This window comes from Meriones unguiculatus, chromosome 21 (assembly GCF_030254825.1).
Source record: "Meriones unguiculatus strain TT.TT164.6M chromosome 21, Bangor_MerUng_6.1, whole genome shotgun sequence".
In the NCBI taxonomy this organism is placed as follows: Eukaryota; Metazoa; Chordata; class Mammalia; order Rodentia; family Muridae; genus Meriones; species Meriones unguiculatus.
Window position 1 is genome coordinate 13527249 of NC_083368.1, and position 19525 is coordinate 13546773.

Consider the following 19525-nt stretch of genomic DNA (forward strand, 5'->3'; position numbering starts at 1 on the left):
CTACACTTTCCTAAACCAGTGGGGCTTAGTTAGGGTTTGTGCTACTGCTGTAATGAAACACTATTACCAAAAAGCAAGTTGGGGAGGAAAGGGTTTATTTGGCTTACACTTCCACATCACAGTCCATCATCGAAGGAAGTCACAGGAACTTCAACAGGGCTAGAACCTGGAATCAGGAGCTGATACAGAGGCCATTGGAGAGTACTGTTTATTGCTTTGCTCCCCATGGCTTGCTCAGTCCACTTTCTTATAGAACCCAGGACCACCGGTAGAGTGATGGCACGAGACACAAAGGGCTAAGCCCTCCCCATTCAACAACTACATAAGAAAATGCCTTACAGCTGGATCTTCGAGAGATGTTTTCTCAATTAAGGTTTCCTTCTTTCAAAATCTCTGCTTTGGTTAAGTTGGCACAAGACCACGCAGCACACAGTGTAATTCCCAACTTCATTCTGAAAACCTACCCTTACACTCACAAGTGTAGCTCTCACCTCCCATCAAAGAGGCATCTTTCGCAGCTGACAAAGACCATTACAGAAATCTACAACTGGTCAAAATGCAGAAAACAACTGACTGTGGTGTACCCACTCCCAGCTGATAAGCTAGAACACAACCCCCACACCAAAGGCTCAAGGAATACCTGGGAAGAAAGGGTAAAAAGATTGTAAGAGCCAGAGAACCAGGTCATTAATGATGAAATAGGTCTTCTATATCTGTAAGGTCATCTCGATAAGACCTGCACAATGACAACCAGCTGACATGCCAACAACAATGGTCTCACAAGGCCCCATCCTAGAAAAACAAATAAGAGCAATGACTGCTAAAGTAAAAGAATCCAGGGACAAGCTTTTCTGATAGGTTATCTAATCCCAAGTGGTCAGCTTAAACACATTTAAGCTATATGGACTCAGTGGATTGTGTAGATGTATGTGTATATTTATAATAACAATTAAAGAACCTCAGTGTGAGGGAGATATCGGAGAAGCTGAGGGAGGAAAGGATGGAAATGCTGTATAGACAGTACTCATATATAAAATTCTCAAAAATTTATTTTAAAAAGTACTTTTGGTGTTTTTAAAGTTGCTATGATTTAGACACTGTTCAACTATTCCCCAGGATTCATGTGTTAAAATGGGGAAAGTTGCATCAGCCCAAAACCAAGGAATGCATATGCTATGATCAGTGGGGTGGAGTGCATACAACACTGCAGGACAGGCAGGATGGACTGAGGAGGAATTCTAAGTCACATTCAATTACTAGAGAAAATGTGGAGGAGGCCTAAGAGTCACAGACAGAGCGACAGCAGGACAAATCTACTATACTGGCTGAAAAAGTCTTAACTGAAAGTATAATGAGTTTCAGCATAGGTCTTGACAATGTGCACACTAATAATTTTAAGACTTGAAAATGAAGCATAAAGAATTATGTTGAGGACCTGGGGAGAAGGCTCAATAAAGTGCTTGCCACACAAACATAAAAACCTGAGTTTAATCTCCAGCACCATATGAAAGTAGGCTGTAGTAGCAGCATGAACCTAGAATTCCACCACTAGAGAAGTCAAGACAGATGATCCCCTGGGCTTAGTGACTAGACAGTCTAGCTAAAACAGTGAGGTCCAGGTTCAGTGAGGAAACCCGTCTCAAAATAATAAAGGCAAGCAATTGAACAAGACTGCATAGCAGCAACCTTTGGCCTCCACATGCACACATGAACATACATAAGCATACATGTCTATATGCATAACCTCTTTCTCATATACAAACGCTTGTAAATATATACACACTCACAAATGCCATTAATAATATACTATATGTTAATAGTAAGTGAAAATTTAAAAAACTTTTAAACTATTTAGTAAACCAAACTTTGTTATTTCATGTTAGGGGACCTGGGAAGGTGGCTCAGTGAATAAAGCACTCACCAATCAAAGGCTGGAGTTCAGATTCCCAGCACCTTGCAAAAACTTGGTGGGCAGTGATCCACCTGTAACCCAAGAGCTCGGCAGAGGGAGACAGAATCCCTGGGGCAAGCTGACTAGCTAGACTAGCTGAATCAGCTAGTTTCAGGCTCAGCAGGAGACCTTGCTTCAATAAATAAAGTGAAGAGTGACTAAGAGATGCAGAATGTCAACCTGACTTCCACATACACATGTACATACAAGTACACCCAAACATGCAAAGCACATGTAGACATACCACCTGCCCACAAAAAAAAGGAAAACAAAATTTCACTTTCATCTCTTGCTTCACATTTCTACCTTTCACATGATTTATGAAACAAATTGGAAGTATATTACAGACAGACACACTAAAGATAATGCTTCAAAGCATTTAAGTCTAGAAAAGTTTCCATGAGAATTTTTACCCGTATTTATATGCAGATCTGTTACATATTATAGCTAGGCAAATTTATCTTTAAGCTATCAGTGAATATTCCCAAAAAGTGTATTCTAGAACCACTGTGTAAAGTATCAAACCTACATTTGATTCCTTTAAGGTATCAAACCTAATACATTCCTTTAAGGCAAAAGCATGTTTTATGCTACTGTTATCCCAATTCTGATACCTGCTAGAGTGAACTGGACACAGTAAGAATAAAATACTTGCTCTCCATGGTAATACCCAGAGCAACCACTAATAAGCAGCCATTCTGCTGGGCTGAAAAAGTAACTCCAAGGCAGAATACATGCTGAACATTTGTGAGGCTCTGAGCAACAAAACAATCACTCCATTTACAAACTTCTGGTCCATGCTCAGCTTTCTAGAACTCCATCTCATACACAACTGATGGTGGTATGTAAGTAGTTCTTGTAAGTACTTTTTTTTTTTTTTTTTTTTTTACCTTTTTGCCAGACAGTAAATCTTCTCCAAGCAAGTCATCTTCCAGTTCACTAAGGAAAGAGAAATGCAAAATGTCACTCTTACTAGACTAGAAAATAAGTAGTCACTCAGAAATCCAGTAAAGGCTCCAGGGTGTGGGAACTTGCAGGCAGCTATACTTTCTTTCCTCTACAAACAGAATAGATATTTTCAAGGACACAAGGACAAGTATCTGTCAGCTAAGGTCAGGATCAATAACAGAAGGTGGCTTATTAGATTTTAGCTGAAGCTCAACATCACAGTAGAATACTTTAATCCCTTTGTACCTGCTGAATAATTAGCAAAATAAGAAATACATATAAAGGAAGAACTAAGCTTCCTCCTATTTTAAAAACTTATGATATAAAGAAAAAGGTACTCAATATCATCAATCAGAAAGAAAAAAAAACCCACAAAAAATCATCTGATACGCATCAAACTAGCAGAAACCAAAATGAATTTAAAATAATTGAGCCAAGGTAGTGGGTAGTCCAGCAGTAAAGAGCACCTCCTGCTTTTGAAGAGGATGAATTCAGTTCCCTGTTAGACAATTCACCTTCAAGTACAGCTTTAGGAGATTCAACATTACCTTCTGGCCTCCAAAGGCACTGCACTCACATGACAGGTATACATACATACACACACATACATACATATACACACAAGCCTAATTTTTAAAAAAATCTTTCACAGAAAGAAATTTAAAATTATGATAAGGTTGTAAAATTACATGCAGTAACTAAGAAATGTGTATGTAAATCATAGTGGTCACCTGCTAGGCTTCCCAACATGCTTTCATGATGAAGTGACTAGAAGCAGGTTTTCTCCGGGCTCAAGGGAACCTTTATTACACCAAGAAGCTTGAAATAACTTCCACTTCATTTTTAAACTGTTTTTATTATTGAGGATTATATAAGAACATTCTATTCAGGTATATAGCATATTCCCTCTTATCCCCATTCCCATTTGTTCCCTTTGTACCCAAAGCAATTCTGTTTCTACATTCTTATCACTAGTACATACGTGATACTATATATGCATATGCAACATCTAGGAACCCAAGACAGAGAAAAAAATGTCAAAACAACATTTTTGTTAAGTGAAAATGACTACTACTAGACTATGCTGTTTTGTTGTTTTTAAAATTCCAGGAAATCAACTTTTTAAAAGCAAGTGTCTTTATAAGCCAACATAAACAAGAAAAACACAATTAGACTCATGACGATCTAGGTACAGAGAGGCCCACAAAAATCTAGCTGTGCCAATATTCTTACTAAAACTATTTAGGTTCTGGTTAACAAATTCTATAGGTTTTGAGATTAACACCATCACTAATTTACTATTACTGAACACAATACTAGAAGCTCTAAGAATACAGAGATGAAGCTGAAAAGCATACACCCATAAAAGGCCTTTCAGAACTAGAACCAACCTAGCAAATCATTCAGTTCATACTCTAAAGGCTCTGAGTTACTATAAGATACCCTGTTAATTAGTCTCATAACCTCACTTCATAAATAGAAATATGGACAAGACCTTAAGAACCTGCCAAAGGTCACACACAGAGAAATACAAAATGAGGACTTAAAAAAAAAAAAAAACTTTCTGACTTCTGCGGTTTCTTCTAACATTTTAAAACTGGTAATACCTGGGATTTGATTATCTAATATGTTAGATTCCTTCTGTAAGGGCAGGAAAACAGGCTACCAGCCAATGCTCTGTTTGAGAACCTGATTCTATATGACAAAAACTACGCTAATACTTCTTTGAAAATGAGTATCTCTCCATGCCACAGCTTTAAAAAAAATGGAAACTGCAAGGTAACACCACTTTCCCAGGACACATTAATTGGGATGGCAATAAAAGAAATGTTCATAATTACACCAGAAAAACTACAAAGAAAAATAAGAAACCAATTTTCAATGACTGGCCAGTGCTTGAGAACCCAGTCTCCTCCCCTCTGGAGACTGGTTCCCATTCACTCTAGTCCCTTTCAACCCATTCTGGACTTGCACCATGTCCTCCAGGAATGGCTCACATAGCTGTCCTCAGCTCCAGCTACTGGACGCAAACTACGTGAAGCACCTAGGGAAACAGGAAGAAATCAGCCCCTCCCCTCTCACCAATCCAAGGCAGGAAGAGGACACACACACACACAAATCAGCCCCTCCCCTCTCACCAATCCAAGGCAGGAAGAGGACACACACACACACAAATCAGCCCCTCCCCTCTCACCAATCCAAGGCAGGAAGAGGACACACACACACACAAATCAGCCCCTCCCCTCTCACCAATCCAAGGCAGGAAGAGGACACACACACACACAAATCAGCCCCTCCCCTCTCACCAATCCAAGGCAGGAAGAGGACAAACACACACACACACAAATCAGCCCCTCCCCTCTCACCAATCCAAGGCAGGAAGAGGACACACACACACACACACACACACACACACACACAGCTTTCCTGGCTGCTCAGACCTGTCCTTCTCCTGGGGCCTAGGCAGGAAGTACTATGTTCTGGGCGCCCCTCCTTTTTCTTTAAACTGGTACCCTAAATAAACCTTCATTAAATGATTTTCAGTTAAGATCTTCTCAATGTGCTATCTTGCTTGAATTATAAAAAAAAAAAAAAATCAGATGCTGAGTCAGCACCACCATATTCTCTTGAAAATCTTCGCTAAAACAATATAAGAAAAAGTATTCATAACAATCACTCTTCCAAACTTTAAACTTCTCCATCATGCAGCAGGCAGAAGGTGTTTTATACTTAAGCAGTATCAAAAACACGCAAATCACAGAATCTTGAATGTGCAAACATAATACTGCGGAACATGTGGGAAGAGAAGCCAGTTTACAAACAGAAACAACTGCTACCCATACTGAGTAATAAAATCAGATTTCCTCACACCATGACCAACCAGCACAGCAGGAAAAAAGGAAGCTGCCAAAAACTACAAGTCCAAACACCAGACAGATTCAGGAGCCAAGCAGGATAAATTCCAACAGACAAACTATTAGGGCAGCCTGACCACCAGAAGAGAACAACTACCACAGATTAAATAAAACTGCTTACAAGTCTATGCTTTAAAATTATTCTAAATGAATGCTCAGTAGTGGAAGATGTTATAGGTAATTCCTTTGGAAATAAGCAAATGAAAATCTCCTATTACTCTGTGCCTTGGAAGAACTTCCTAGTTAACAAAAACATTATAGGAAACAAACCACTGTGACTACTTGAAGTTCTCCAGAAGTGAAAGGCTAATGGAAGTGAAAGGCTTCCACATACCCTGACTCCCTAAACTAAGACTTTTAATGTGAACAACCTTTACACCTAAATTCAGTTACATAAAATACAAGAGGTTTGACTATCTAAAGATAAACAGCCAAGCAGAAATCCTACAATACATATCATTTTGTTTCTTTCACAAAGAACTAAAGGCTTCAGTTCTGAAAAAATGGCCTCCAAAGGCCATGATTCAGTTAAATAATTGTCTGGAGGTAATGGCATCTGAGGAGATCCCAGGGCCTTGTGAGCAGTTCCAGGGAAGTTCACAGGAAATAGTGGGACATAGGTATGTTCTTGGCTTATAACATGAGTGGTTTTACTTAGTCATGGGACTCTACCATGATGAGCTTCCTCATCAGAGGCCACCTGATCATGAACTGGAGCCTCCAAAACTATGAGTCAAAACACTTAACTTCCAGCTGGAAGGTGGTGGAGCATGCCTTTAAGCCCAGCACTAAGGAGGCAGAGGCAGGCGGATCTCTGTGAATTCCAAGACAGAGAGGGGTACATAGAGAAACCCTGTCTTGAAAAAAAACAAACTACACAACTTCCTATGTTAACTGTCCAAGCACTTTACTGTAGTAACAGAAAATGCAAATGGAAAGAACCAACACTTTAAAATATGGACCTTTATCTGGATCTCATTTCAAGCCATAGGAAGATAGACATAAACCTGCACTGACAGGCACACAAGCAAATATAACAGGTGATAGAGGAAATATGAACATTAGCCAGGCATGTATAAATTTTAGTCAGAAAATTCGCTTGGATGTAATGTGGCTGTAGTGTAAATACTCTGTATTTTAAGAAATAGTCTCAAGTGTTTCTAGGTGAAAAACTATGTCTAACCTGAGGAGTTTTTAGAGTGTATAGAGAAAAACCTGTAATCACTCAAGCTGGCTGAGAGTTCATTGGGTTCCCAGTGCTCTATTATACTTTCACATGTGCCTGGAAGTCTGAATAAGTTAAATATCAATCAGTGTAATCAATTTCAGACAGACTGAACTCTGTAAAAAAATTTAACTTTGTCAGAACCATACAACGCGTACATATATACATACCCCTCCCACCTCCACTCACTCAAATAAGACACATTTCTTTCACATCCTAACAGACCTTTCCAGAATCTTGACTGATGCCAGCCTGTGCACCTCCAGCACTCCTCTAAAAGTAGATCCCCACCCCCCAGAGGATCTGCCACACTGAGATGACATCAGCAATGTCATCACCAACTGTTTTCCATTTTGTGTGCAAGTGTGGATTACTAAGCAGGCATGTTCACCTGCACTAATAGTAAGGGAAACAAAATTAAAAATCAATATATATTAAAATGGCAAAAAAATTACAAAGTCTTGCTAACTACTTGGTAGGATACACAGCGAAAGGTACTGTGGAATCCAAATAATCGTAGTGTTGTTCTATAAACAGAATGCAGACTCATACTCCACACATCTACTTACAACATAAGCTTGGCCCTGTCCCTGGTGCAGCCTGAAGAGACCTCCCATCAGTCCAGCTGGAAGGTTCATGTAGGACAAGGCAATAAATAAAGGGCTAACACATTATCTTTGCTAGGGATCTCTATCCAGTACAGGATCACAGACATCACACAAAGCACTCTGGGGAAGTCCAAGTACAGACATACCTGTCCCAGTCTTCATCAGCAGCTCTTCTTCTCCAGGACCGTTCTGCACCAGGCTTGTCAAACTGGTCAAAGTCATCATCTGTGAATTAAGAGTCCACTCAAGTCAGTTTTGTTAAATTAAAACAGACAAAAGGCAAATGCTAGGATAACAGCTTCCTTAGGGGTCCAGCTTAACCCTTCAGATATATATAAATCTATCAATCATAAACTCGTAGCCATGCTAAAGCATTAGTTTTGTGGGGATTTTTTTTCTTTCTTTTTTGGGGGGGCAGGGCAAAGGGGTGTTGAGACAGTGTGTCTCTGTGTAGTACTCACTGTCCTAGAACTTGAATAATCAGATGAGAGCAGGTGCAGGGCAAAGGTTTAGGCCAATTAAGTTACTTGAAAAGGACACTTCTGAGCTGCCTGCAGGCTGTATGTAGCATGCTTCTTCAAGAACTCAGCTTTTGTGAGCTGTCACCCAGGCTGGGGCAGGCATTAATGATTAAGTGGTATTTAGGTAAATGCTGCTCCTACACCTCACTCATATTCATCTAAGTAACCCACATAAAACTCACTGGTTCACCAAGCTGGACTTTGGTGGTACCATACTTTGGTCTGTAGTAAATTTATTATCTGGGGTGAGTAAACACTTGTGTGCGTGTGCATGCAGGTGTGTAAGTGTGTGTGTGTATTTTCCCTCTCCCCAGGTCTTATGACACAACACACATCAATGAAAGGTATAACCCTTCACACATGGGAATGGGAGGAAACAGGTAGCAGAAACTGCTTGTGAGAGGTTCATGAAAACATTTATGTAGCCACCACAGATATTTAGGTTCACAAGCAAAACAGAAAAACATCAAATGACCACTACTGCAGGCAACGTGGACAATCACTATCCCATGAATATAAACACAAAATGAATACCAGAAAGAGGGTACAAAGGATCAGAAATAACATCTTAAGACATGGCTGAAAACTTCCCAAATTTACTGGGGAAAAAAAAATGGCCTTCATATCTAGGAAAGCACAAAAAATTTAATTTAAAACACAATAAAAAGGCACACATACCAGTTAAAATGTCCCAAAAGCCAAAGGCAAAATCTGAAAAGGAGAAAAGGCCTCCTCACTACAAGGTGATGCCGCTTATCACCAGAACCAGGAGTTGGGGGTGCAGAGAAAAACAGAGAACTCAGAGTGCCTTATAGCCTGCAAAACTATCCTTCACAGAGATTAAAATAACACGAACAGAAAACTGCAAGCAAGATCTCTGTGGCTAGCAGATCCACAATAAATGAATTATGTGATGTGAAAATTACTCCGTTACTGTTTTCTGAAATAAGGTGAAAATGATTTTTAAGTTGAGATAATACTGGACAATAATAGGACACTAAATCAATGGCCGGTGTCCTTGTGAGAAAAAGAAGATTTGGAGATAAGACAGACCCAGAAGAAAGGCCCATGTCAGGCCAGTGGGGCTTCTAGACAAGCACCATCAGAAACTGGAAGGGCATGATATCAATATCCCCCAGAGACCTTCTGATCTCTTGACCATAAATCACTTTCTATCAAGATACCCACTTCTTGGTGTTTAGATATGCAGACTTACATCTTCTACCTGAATCTGGGGGAGTGGGGATCTTACCCTTTGTCCCTTTGTCTGCCATTCCCTGTGCTCTCCTGGGTGTGCACATATGTTTAGGTACACTTCATGGGATCTCACAGATGCAAGCCTTCCCCCCCTTTTCCATTAAATGGATACTGAACTCTCTAGAGATTAGTTCAGGAATTGTACTCTTCAGATCTAGAATTGCCCCTTCCTTCCTTTTCATAATTTCTCTTTATTGCTCTGTCTCATTTGAACATGCTGTTTTCAAAAATTCTTTTAGTTTAGGTTTCTTCTTTTGTGGCTTAGGGGTTTTTTGTTTGTTTGTTTTTAAGCAATTTGAGTATTTACGACAGTTACTTCTAAGTGTTTCTGGGTTCCTGGTGGGTGGTTTCTATTTCTTTTTCTCCTGAGAGTAGTTCATACTTTCCTGGGTTCTTTGTACAAACTGATTTTTTTTTTTTCATTTAAAACTATGTATCTTGGACACTGCAATAAAGTAACAATTCATCTCTCCCATTTTACTCAAACAGGTTGCTGTCCATTATATGACTTCCAAACCATTTTTGCAAAGATTATTTATTCTATTCCCTCCTTGAATGAGTTTACTGAAATCCCTAGCCAGCCAGTGACCTAACAGGGTTATCTTTAAATACCTCAATACAAAGAAGTATGAGAAAATTCACCAACAATGCATGGCCATAATAAAAATTAAATAAACAAACTGAATCTGCATCAATACTCTGTAAAAGCACAAAAGAAAATGTTTTTGGACTAGGCAAAGATTCTCTCATTTAACAGCAAAATCAAAACCAATGGAACATCTGACAAACTGAGCACCATCAGGTATCAAAGATGAAGTGGAAAAGGTTGAAAACTTTTTTTTTTTTTTTTAAGGAGCTCTTTCTGGGTTGTGTGATTACAAATCAGCTCTGGCCTTGTAACTGGACTGCTGTCCTGGACAATGTGTGATTGAATCAGTAATGCTGTGTTCCAGTAAAATGTTTGTTTACATGAATGGGCTGTCATTACATTTAAATAAATAGCCCATTCTTTTTCCATTTCATCCTTGACATCATTCTTATGTATTCCTATCCAGCCAGTGAGGGTAACAAAAGCAATGTCAAGGTAGGAAAAGATTCTAAAAATCTTCCAGGTATCAATAAGGAATTCAGATCATCAGTCTTGCCAAGAACAAAAAAATGGATCCTAACAGCCCTGTAAACCACCAAACAAGATGAGTCACATCAAGAATTACAGACACACATAGGTCACTAATCAAAGGTAAGATGTTAACATTTCACTTCATACAAGCATGAGTCTCAGAATACTCACCCTTAGAAAGGTATAACAGTAGGCCTATTATCATTGCTCTTTTTTGCTCACTAGAACTACATGGTAATATCCTAGCTGAGACACACCCTCTGTTTTGGTTGCTGGACAAAGAGAAACCAAGCCAAACTGAGTTAGAAGCCTCATACCTAATGGGTAGCCTTCACAGTGCCAGTCCACAGGCTGCTAAGAGAGAAAAGTCAACAGCAGTCTTGCTCAGCTATGGACCCTGTCTATTATACTGCAGAAACACCAGGCAAGATGTGCCCACTGGTGCCACAATGCCATGACTGCCATGAGAGTAACATAATTCTGAGTGGATTTAAGGTCTGTTCCACAGAAAAGAATTCTTGCTACTACTATAAATCTAATCAACAGGCCATGGCTGCAGGGCTCACAAGCCATAGCAGGGAAGCTATTATTGTTATTTGGCTAAATGGGTGAATGTGCTCATCAAATTGCCTTCTGAATATTTTGTTTGCACTCATAAATGACAGCTGCTCTCAGACTTTTTCAAAAAAGCTTCTTTTTACTGTAGTTACCACTCACTGGTTACTGCAAACTCATAATTGGTCAAAGTGTGACAGTCTCTGTTTCATGTTCAGCCCTAATGGAATAGAATATCTGTTATCACCCCATCCAAAGGTCAGGGAGTATCTTAGAAAAGGGGACACAGAGAATGTAAGAGCTGTAGGAAGAGGTTGTCTTCCAGCGACAGCACTCATGAACTCACAGAACTTGTGATTACCTCACAAGACTGGACTGTTCAACATTGCATCAAGGATGGGGAAGGGACTCAGAAGGCCTCAACCCTCCCTGAGATTTATAGGCAGTTAATGCAGTTAAGTAGGAAGGACTCAAGAGGCCCTCCACCACCATGAAGATCTACTGGTAGTTAATGGTTGCTGGAAGGGAAGATTTTCTTTAATGCTACAGCCACTGTTGTTAGGTTGTCTATTCTCCTACGTAAAAAAAAAAAAGAAAGAAAAAAAAAAAGATCCTCACCCATGTTCATGTAAGCAACCCTAACCAAACTCAATGGGTCACCACAAAAATAAATAAATAAATAAATTTTAAAAAAGAAGAAAAAGAAATAAAAAAGTGGGCTAGTTGGAAAGAGGAAGCTCTGTAAGAGTAGAAGGAGACTACAGAGGACAATGAGGGTTACATATGATCCAAATACATTCTATACTGTATAGTCATAATAAAACCTTTTATTGTATATAATTAGCATGCTACTAAGTTTAACAGTATCAATTTGAAAATATAAAAATACTACAAAAAACAGAAAAGCTCCTATTTCAACTTTTAAAAGGCTTAAAAAGGTACAATGATAAAAGAACTTGAAAGAAATAACTTTACACCCATGTGTGGCTTCATAGTCAAGCATTCTCCCAACACTTAATACTTTTCAAACTTCCCAAAACTTCCTCTAGGAGAGCAGTATACAGTAGGCACAACACATGTGCGTTCACATCCAAAGACAACTGGAACAACCTCTGTGAATGAAACCTGACATTTGGGGGGTGGAGGGGATCTGTCTTTAATAGGGTATGTAGATATTTTTTTCTCTTTAACAAAGCATACAGATCAATAAAAATGTGGACAAAACAGAACAAATTAATAAATGAAGGAGGTTTTGAAACAAGGGATGACGGGTTGCTCATCTATTATCACAACACTGTTAAGGGACTGGAGAGGGAGGCTCATGATTACCTCAGCAGAACCAGAGAAAAGGGTTGATTTGAACACTGTGAGAGACCTATATAACAAATGCCACACTCTATGGTAAGACATTTAAAAACCAGCCCCTAAACTCCAAACCAAGAAAAGATCAGGACATCTCTGTACTGGACTTGATACAGGAAAGACAGCCAATACTTTCTATTTAAGTACCTGACCCCCTGAAAAAGAGACACAGATGAAGATACAGCAGATACAACTATATGACTTGAATATCTAAAACACCAAATTATTAAAGCATTAGCTATAATTAACGCAATTACCAAAGTGCCCTGGTTAGTTTTCTGTCAACTTGACACAATATAGTGTCATGTGGGAAGAGGGGACACTTGTCTCCATCAGACTGACCAAGGCAAGTCTACAGAGCATTTTCCTGACTGATATTTGGTGGGGAGGGCTCAGCCTACTAGAACAGTGCCATCCAGAGGTGGTCCAAGAAAGCAGACTGAGTAAGTCATGGGCAGCAAGCTGATAAACAGCGCTCCTCCATGGCCTCTGGATGAATTACTACTTTTGAGTTCTTGCCCTGAATTCCATAACTGACAGACTGTGCTTTTGGTCAACGTGTTTTATCACAGCAACAGAAATCCTACATGTCACAAAAGCAACGGGGGAGTTTTTGAACAGTAAAGCACTAAGAAATTTGAGAATGTAAACGTAAAAAAAAAAAACAAAACAAACTATACCACCTATAATGACAATTTGTCGACTATCAGAAATAGAAAAAGGCAGGCATGATGATGCCTTTATTCCCAGCAGTTGGGAGGTAGAGACAGGCAGATCCTGGAGTTCAAGGCTAGCCAGACAAAGAAACCCTGTCTCTTGAAGAGGCCAAAAAAGCCGAAAACAAGGAAGGAAGCTGTGTCTTGCACAGGGCACATAAACATCTGATATATGACAAATGAGAAAAATAACTTGACAGTGAAATAGTCTTGGTACTAGATGAAAGAATTCATACTATAAAAATAATACTCTCAAACCAAGCATGGCAGTGCATTCATATAATCCAAGCATCATGAAGACTGAGGCAGAGAGAGGCAAGTTCAAGACAGTCTAGAGTATACAGAGGCACTGCCTCAAACAAAAACCCACCTTGCGAAAATTATGTTAACAGACCTATTAAAATCCAAGCAATACCAAAAGAATTCTGTACAGACTCCTGGATGAAGTTCATTGTTTTTAATGAAACAAACAAACAAACAAACAAACATTCTGGAAAGAGCATGCGGTGTCACACGAACATGTGCAACAAACATGCTGGCAAGCCGTAACAGCTAAAAGCTACCGACTAGTTAAAAGCCTACATAATAGAAAGGTGGGACCTTCAGTACATGGAGCCAAAGAGGGCCCAAGTTCACACCATACCCAAAACAAGGTTCCTTTGGTTTAGCAGATACATACAAAGGCATGTGAAAAAGAGGAATTGACAAGAAGAAGTCTAAGAGAGGAAAACATAACAATAGATACATGTCACAATTTAAAGCTAAAACTGCCACACAGTGAGGTTCAAAACAAGGTCACAGGGGAAGACCAAAGGGCCAGTCATCAAAACAGGAACTTAGAAACAAGAAATCCATTTGCTGCCAAATTTTTTAAAAAAGTGAATGCATGAACAAGCAATTACAAAGCACAGATTCATTTGAACACTAAAAATAATGTAAATTACAACATTGAGGCTACTTTTTGATCTAGATTAGCAAAAATTCGGATTCATAAAAAAGAGTATAGGAAATGGCGACTGATTGACAAAATGGTACCAAGTGTTTTGAGGATGACTAGAGAATAATTACCCAAAATCTCCATATATATATACCTCAATAACCCCATCCTTAGACATTAGGAAAAGGCAGAAATAATAGAGGTACTCATGAAAAAGAAAAAAAAGGCACAGATATTAATGGTGGGTGGATGCATCTTTCACCTACAGACACAGAAAGAAATGGTTCTCAAGTGAACACGAAAACCCAGAATGATACACAATTCTATTCACACTATTAAAAGCACTGTTTTATTATCTTATTTATTATGTGCAACTAACATGTTGTACTGGCTGGTTTTGTTTATCAACAAGTTAAAAGAGTTGTCAACGAGATTCCTCAGTTGAGGAAATGCCATGAGATCCAGCTATAAGGCACTGTTTCTTAATGACTGATGGAGGAGGGCTCAGCTTGTGTGGGTGGGGCCATCCCTGGACTGGTAGTCCTGGGTTCTATAAGAAAGCAGGCTGAGCAAGCCATGGGGAGCAAACAGTGAGTAGCACCCCTCCATGGCCTCTGCATCAGTTCCTGCCTCCAGGTCCCACCCTTGCTTGAGTTTCTGTCCTAACTTCCTCCAATGTTGGACTATGATCTGGAAGTGTAAGCCAAATAACCCTTTCCTCCCCAACTTGATTTTTGGTTATGGTGTTTCCTTGCAGCAATAAAACCTAAGACACATGTGCACAGGGTTACCTTCCAAGGTGTTCATATAAACGACAGATATTTCCATATCTGAAAAACTACACTCAAGGACTGGGAAGATACCCCAGTTGATGAACTATCTGCCACATAAGCATAAAGACCTTGTTCAAATCCCCAACACCCACATAAAAAAACTGGACAAGGGGCTTTTGAATTTATAACTCCAGTGCTAGAATATGGAAGGGCGAAAGAGGGAATCCCTGTAGCTATAGGGGAATCCAACCCCTCTGGCCTCCATGGGCACCTACAGTTACACATAATTAAAAACATAAAATCTTAAAAATAGCTGGTGGTGCATGCACTTGGAGGGCAGAGTCAGGCAGACCTCTGAATTCAAGAGGCCAGCCAGAGCTGCACAAGACATTTGTCTCAAACAAAGCAAACAAATTTGAAGTCTATGTACCCAGAGAAACAAACCGGAAGAGCCTGTCACTAGCAGGCCTACACAGCAAGAACACTAGAGTCCTCTCCACTCCTCAATTTATTTTAAATGAAGCTACAATTTTAAAAGGGGAGCTAAAGAGATAGCTCAGCAGTTAAGGGGACTGGCTGCTCTTCCAGACCAGGTTCAGTTACCAGCACTTACAAGGTAACTCAGAACCATCTGTTCATACTCCAATTCCAGGAAATCTGACATCCTAGAGCTTCTGGTCTCCTCATACATGCAGGCAAAATATCCATGCACATAAAATAAAAATTAATCTTTAAAAAAGAGTTTTTAAATGCTGAGGATTAAGCTGCCACACACCTAACAATCAGCATGCAGAAATGAATGCATTCCACAGATTTCCTACCCAAGGAAAGCATGATCATAAAGTATGAATTCTCAGCTTCTCTCAGCTAATAACAGTCAACTTTCAGAACACATTTACAAGGTTGGCTAATCTAAGTTATGATGTTTTAGAGATTAGATGCTTAAATTCATTTTTAAAGTTTATTTATTTATCGTGGGTACATGCCACCACATATGTGAGGAAGTCACAGGACAACTTGGAGTCAGTTCTCACCTTCCATCAGGTGAATTCCAGGAATGGAACTCATATTGTCAGGCTTGACATCAAGTGCCTTTGCCCAATGTACCATCCTGATAACCCATTACATTCATTTTTTGGTACAGGGATGTATTTAAATGATAAACTGGGCTATGTGTGGTGACGTACCCCTTTAATGCCAGCACTTAGAGGCAGAGGCAGAGAGATCTCTGTGAGTTCAAGGTCAGCTTAGTCTACACTGCCTCAAAAAAAAAAAAAAAACTGGTTATGAGTCAAGGAATAAACTGTTGATAAACGTTGACACTAGGCTCATTATTCTTTCTACTGTTAGGTATGTCAGAAATTTCTTAGAGTAAGATCCACTCAGAAAACAAAATTTTACAAGTACATTTTATTTTCCTCACCCATACAAATCAGTGTATTTAAGGTCCAAGATTACTGTTAAATTGTGAGAAAAGGCACTCATCCTAACCCAGTTCATAAACTGTTTCATGAACTGTTAGGCCTTAGCATATGAATCAGGTGGAAGAGTTTTGCTAAAATTTATGTTCTGACTTTTTTTTGTACTGCAAAGCAAGAACCAGACCTTGAAATTTTATCAATTATTATTTATACTACAATTGTGTCCTTAAAGACCTACTTTTGCATTTATGCTGATCTCCAATGATCAATATTACAGGTGCAATATTCTCAGTAAGGATCCCCTGCTTCTCCTACCCTTACTTGGCAACAGCAAATACCTTAACAGAACTACTATCGAAAGTTATGGGCATACCTCATTCCTATAAGCACTTCAGTCTTATACTGACATAAGTGCACTTCTGTGATTATCTATTTTGGACACCCGGGATTCCATTTGTTTCTGGCTACACTCTAGACACTACTACCATCACCCTGTAAAATCAAGCACTTACAATATATGAGATAATTTTAAACTCACAATTCTGAGACATTTGATGGATTTATTTTAATAATGCAGTGGGTGTTATGGGGGGGGAGAATAAAGACAGGCTTTCACTATGCAACCCAGGGTGGCCTCAAACTCACAACCCTTCCACCTGAACTTCCCAAGTGCTGGAATTATAAACCTATGTCAGGTACACAATAGCCTTTTAATGTAATGAAACAGAAATCAGAGTTTAGCATAATACCCACTAGAATTAGCCATGAAACCTGTGCAAGTACTAAATCACAATATCAATGTGAGATATAACTATAAAAGGTCTGAAAGCCACTTCACTAGGTGATATGCTAAACTCTATAGCTATAAAGAAGGTATTACCTACAATGTAAAGATTTCCAGTGTAATGGTTTTGTTAGTTATACAGCAAAAACTACAGATCTAATGGACAAAATATTTTCTTTTAAAGTAAAGAAACATTTCAATCCCTAACTGAAGACATGCACATGGCCAGAAACCTGGGGTTCATGGCAATGCAGGCTGACATGCTTGTCCTCACTGGTATTACAGGTTACTCATGAGGCCATACTTAAGAAAAAAAAAAAAAAAGAACAACAGAAAAATTACAAATTAAGATAAATGGTCAAGAGAAAACAAGAGTGCTACTGGATGGGGAGGGAGGCACTGAGATGGTAAACAGATAAATATGAGCCAGTGATTTCTCCAGTAAGGCCTCCTGCCTCAGGAGCCTGAACCTGATGAATCAGGAGACAGACCAACAAGAAGGGACCAACAGCGCAGTGCACATGGGTTAAGGAGCTCAAGCTAAGACTGCAGGGCTGGTGAGTACCAGGGACCAACCCATACTGAACTTGACAATCTTAGCAAGAGCTGAGTCTAAGCAATGTGGTCGCCAGCACCTTAATAAAATGGAAGAAAAATTCCAAACTTCCAGAAAACAGACCTAGCCCTCTAAAACTACAACCCTCAAACTTTCTGGCCTAAAAATTAATAAATAGTCTCCAAATCTTATTTATGTGACTATTAATAAGTATTTACTATTTTTAAACGAGATACTTAAAAGAACATAAAAGCACACAGTCCCTAGACCGTGTCAAAGCCTCTGGACGACCCCAACGCACACTAGTGAAAAATGGATCCAAGGAGTCCCACAACACTGAGACTCACATAAAAAAAAAACAAAACAAAAAACAAAAACAAAAAAAAAAAAAACACCTTCTCTAATCAAGTAAGGGAGATAGAATTTTTATTTTAAAAAATAGAAAGCCTCGAATTTATGTTTAAGAAAAACATATAAGCTGGTAGTGACATATACCCTACCACATCCTACCAGAAAAAGCATTCTGGCATTGAGCCTCTGTTGTTTTATTTTTGTATTTTATCATACAAACATCCTGGTACTTGGACCAGAATTTCTAAGCAGGGTTGCCTTAACATGTCCGCCCATCTGTAAGCATCACAAAACGCCTCTGGAATATGTAGAATACTTCAAGTATCTAGAGCCAGAACTAGCTGTCGGTAAATGCTTTTGTTGTTCACACTCTACCATGTAAGGGTCTCCTGTTATCCAAGTCTTGAAATGTCATTTTAAGGCGCCGTTTCACATCTTTTTAAAAACTCTCATTCAACAAAATGTGGTTTAACTTAAAACTTGTTACTCTTTCCATACAGTTTACGGCTGCAAAATAAAAATACCCAAGAAACTGGTTCAGTAACTAACCCTTTGTACCCTATGTTCCTTTCTTTGAAGCATACAGTCAAACACAGGTTTTCTTTAGGTGACAATGGGTTTATTTAAAGACTCTACCACGCCGCGAAATTTTCTTGCATTCTGACTGGGCTGCATGCCGCTGCCCTGAGTGAATCGTCTAGGACTGGAAGTAGCCACGACCGCCCGACCCCCCGACCCCTCGCGGGCCAGCCGCCGACTTCGCGGCGCCGCCTCGGGCCTAACGCTCCGCGCTCCCGGCCTGAGCGGCGCCGGCAGGCCCGGGGCGGCTCCGGCTGTGGCAGCGCAGCTCGAAGGCCCTACATACAGGCTGCCCGGTCTACGGCCCCCGCCGCGGCCCACGTACCTCCAGCGCCTGCTCCTCCGCCCGCGCCCAAGGCGGCCGCCATGGTGGTCCCCGGGCCCGGCCTTCAGCCGTCCCCCGAGCCGCTGGCGGGCCGACGGCGCTGGTGCGGGCCGGGGGGGGCGGGGGAGCGGCGAGGGCCGGACCCGCGAGCGAGCAGAGGCGAGGCCCGCGCGTCGCGATCCGCAGCGGCCCCCTCGCCTCCGCAGGAAGAAAACAACACTACGGCAACATGGCCGCGCCGCGGTGCACGCCGGGAGGAAGGCGGACGGAAAAGCCGGCCGGCGGCAGGAGGGCGCCCGAGGCCCTGGAGCCCGACCGTCAGGGAGTGTCCGGCGACGCGCGCTGGAAGGACCAGCACAAAGAAACAGCTTCCGCCGGGCGACGAGGCCGAGGCTCCAAGCGGGAGGACTGTGGACGGCCGCACGCCGTAAGTCGAAACGGTGGCTGTCATAAGTCGCCTTGCAGCAGTCGGCACGGCTGCGCTTTACGACGACGCCCTCGCCGTCGCAAGTGGCGCTGAAGTGCGGCCCCAGCCGTAACGGCCGAGTCCGGCTTCCGCGCGGCTAGGCTTGGGGCGCGGGAAACGCCGCGTTCACGCACGCGCGCTCGCGGTCTCGCTAG

At 40.7% G+C, this 19525-nt stretch overlaps 1 protein-coding gene across 5 annotated transcripts in view; it reads right to left on the reverse strand.

Moving 5' to 3' along the window:
* Positions 1-19045, reverse strand: part of Rbm33 (RNA binding motif protein 33) — a 102387-nt gene extending 83342 nt beyond the window's left edge. For all 5 annotated transcript variants that reach the window (XM_021656067.2, XM_021656065.2, XM_021656066.2 and 2 more), the window contains exons 1-3: positions 18905-19045; positions 7794-7872; positions 2842-2890 (exon numbers count right to left, since the gene is read on the reverse strand). In XM_021656067.2, the coding sequence (XP_021511742.1) occupies positions 2842-2890; positions 7794-7872; positions 18905-18947 (171 nt within the window). In that variant the 5' untranslated portion in view covers positions 18948-19045. The remainder of the gene's footprint in view (positions 1-2841; positions 2891-7793; positions 7873-18904) is intronic.
* Positions 19046-19525: the final 480 nt, after the last annotated feature.